Source organism: Anastrepha obliqua, chromosome 4, assembly GCF_027943255.1.
Source record: "Anastrepha obliqua isolate idAnaObli1 chromosome 4, idAnaObli1_1.0, whole genome shotgun sequence".
Taxonomy (NCBI): domain Eukaryota; kingdom Metazoa; phylum Arthropoda; class Insecta; order Diptera; family Tephritidae; genus Anastrepha; species Anastrepha obliqua.
The window spans coordinates 96,782,556-96,785,375 of NC_072895.1; the positions used below are offsets into that span (position 1 = coordinate 96,782,556).

A 2,820-nucleotide genomic window follows, 5' to 3' on the forward strand; every position below is an offset into this window, starting at 1 on the left:
TCTGATAAAGGAGTATCTGAACTTGGTAGCCAAGTGAGCTGCTTACTGCGGGTTACCTGTTAATCCTCTAAAGACGGAGCGCATCTTATTTGCGAACAAATCAAAGATACTTATAATTCAACCTCTCTTAGTCGGTGATACTCCTTAGTTGCTCTTAGTGGCTCAGTGCTTTGTACAGCTGTAGGAGGATGTTGAAAAAATGCAAAGTATCTCCTGCGGTAATTTAAAGTGTGTATTTATTTACGTTTGTTTAGCAATTAAAGAAAGAGCACCGCGCAACCCTCATTAGGGTTCTAAAATTTACGTATGGCTCGTAGTCTGATCATGGCGTGGCCATTAGTCTAATATTTGGTAAGGCATCCAAAGCAGGAAAGAGACAGCCAAGAATTAAACTATCTTAGTCCTTCCTTTTGGGGCCGCCGTAGCCGAATTGGTTAGGTTAGGTTAGGTTAAATGGCTGCCCTAGCTAAAGGGCTCACTTGGACAAATGTTAGTAAATTCGTCCGTTGTGGTGCCATACATGGGAGAGGGGAAAGGAGATGGGAAAGAAGAAGGAGCCTTGGGATTAGATACGATGATGACCATACATTTTACGACGGCGCCGACGGGGGCTGATTTGCGTCGTAGTTAGCCGTAACAAGCTACTAATGAACTTCACCAACTTTATGATATCTACACCGGCTATATCCGCAGGCGTAGCGAAAAAGTGAGAGCCCAGATATCTAAATCTTTGCCAGCCGAATTGGTGCGTGACTACCATTTGTAATTCAGAGAGAACGTAGGTTCGAAACTCGGTGAAACACCAAAATTAAGAAAAAGATTTTTCTAATAGCGGTCGCCCCTTGGAAGGCAATGGTAATCCTCCGAGTGTATTTCTGCCATGAAAAAGCTCCTCATAAAAAAATATCTGCCGTATGGAGTCGGCTTGAAACTGTAGGTCCCTCAATTTGTGGAACAACATCAAGATGCACACCACAAATAGGAGGAGGAGCTCGGCCAAACACCTAACAGAAGTGTACGCGCCAATTATTTATTTTTTTTATTAATAGAGGTCGCCCCTTGGAAGGCAATGGTAATCCTCCGAGTGTATTTCTGCCATGAAAAATCTCCTCATAAAAATATCTGCCGTTCGGAGTCGGCTTGAAACTGTAGGTCCCTCCATTTAAGGAACAACATCAAGACGCACACCTCAAATAGGAAGCTCGGCCAAACATCCAAAAAGGGTTTACGCGCCAATTATATATATACATATATATATAAGCAGTTGAAGAGGGTACTAAGTCTCACATATGGCTCGTAAACAGATCAGGACGTAGCCATTAGTCTAATATTTGGTAAGGCATCCAAGGCAGGAAAGAGGCAGCCAAGAATTAAACTTTCCAAGTCATTTCTTTGAGACGTGACTGGAAGTAAACTGCTTCTTAAGATCAGGAAGACCCCTGCTTTTCACCAAAAGATCACTTTAGCAAATAGAGATTCATCATAATAAATTTAGCTCTAACTTATAAAATCCAAACGCTAACTAATGCAATCCAGTCTAGCGCCCTATCGATATTAGAAGGAGCTTCCAACAAATCCTCTTAAAAGTTGTTTCGTCGATTTTATACGTGGTCAAAATTTTGTCAAATTCTAGTTCCACAAAGTGGGTCAAAACGTCAGTCAAAAAATAATAAATATTTACAGACATAATGAGATTTGAGTGAGAGCTACTTTCGACAAAAAGTTTGAAATTCATTTTCTCAAAACATCAAAAAATTTATAGGCTATTTTAATACTAAGGGGACGAATTATACTTCCGCAGTCACTTCAGTGACACCGAGATAAAGGCGGATAGGATTTATGTATTTCATTGCTAATCGTTTTTCATTATTAATTTCTGTTTTATTGGTATTATCAATTTTTTACTTTAGATTTCTTTCTTTTTTACTTTAGTTACACCGTTCTTCGTATTACTCAGCTCCATGCAAAGTTTGCCATAATTAAGTCTTTCATTTTTTTCCGTATATTTTTAGCTTGGCCTTAACACACACGTACTGCCGGTGACGAGTAATTTTAGTCCATTGGAATGGACTACCATTGTTATTGGCTGCATTTTCGGCATATTTGTACTATATATGTTCTTAAGATTCATATTTTTCTATTTGGTACCGAAAGTGTATCTACGTCTGACATCATAGCAATAACTATAAAATACAACTTACATTTATTTAGTTTTAATTACTTAAAAAAAAAGTATTTCTTAATGTGGCTAAAAACTAAGCTAACTAGTAAATAATATAATAAATAAAAAATGTGTTTAAAAAAATTTCAACGAATGCCAACAAATATGAACTGCTTTGTTATTTAAGTTTTTCTCTTTGGTGTGCAAGTCTTGTATTTAAATTGAACCATATAGAGGAAGTGAATAATAGGAACTCAACAAAAATTTCAGCAAATGGTTTGTGCCTTTGCTGATCATGGTTTGCAACAACATTGTTTTGAAAGCAGAAATATATGTATGTATGTATATCTTCGACTGATGTTAACACATTCGCACGCGCATGAGCTTGAGAGTTTAAAAGCTCCTGCAAACAGATACAGCTGATTCTTGTTTTTAGCTTTTTTGGCTTGCGCCTACTGTTCAGTATTTGTGCACTCCCCAAATGGCTCCACCGCCGCTGCTACTGCTGCTGCTACTCAAAGGTTTTTTTCTTGCTTTGCTATGCTCTCTTGGCGCACATATACGCCTTCGCATACTTTTTTCTCCCTACTGTGAGGGCAGGCGGTTCGCATTAGACAGCTTAGCTCCAAATCAGTTCAGTCTTCTAGCCAGTTTCGTGA

The 2,820-nt window shown here is 38.5% G+C and overlaps 1 protein-coding gene across 7 annotated transcripts in view; it reads left to right on the top strand.

The window, feature by feature from the left end:
• LOC129245334 (bcl-2-related ovarian killer protein) overlaps positions 1-2,327 on the top strand; it is a 76,714-nt gene extending 74,387 nt beyond the window's left edge. For all 7 annotated transcript variants that reach the window (XM_054883424.1, XM_054883420.1, XM_054883421.1 and 4 more), the window contains one exon: positions 2,013-2,327. In XM_054883424.1, coding sequence (XP_054739399.1) covers positions 2,013-2,177 — 165 coding nt within the window. In that variant the 3' untranslated portion in view covers positions 2,178-2,327. The remainder of the gene's footprint in view (positions 1-2,012) is intronic.
• Positions 2,328-2,820: the final 493 nt, after the last annotated feature.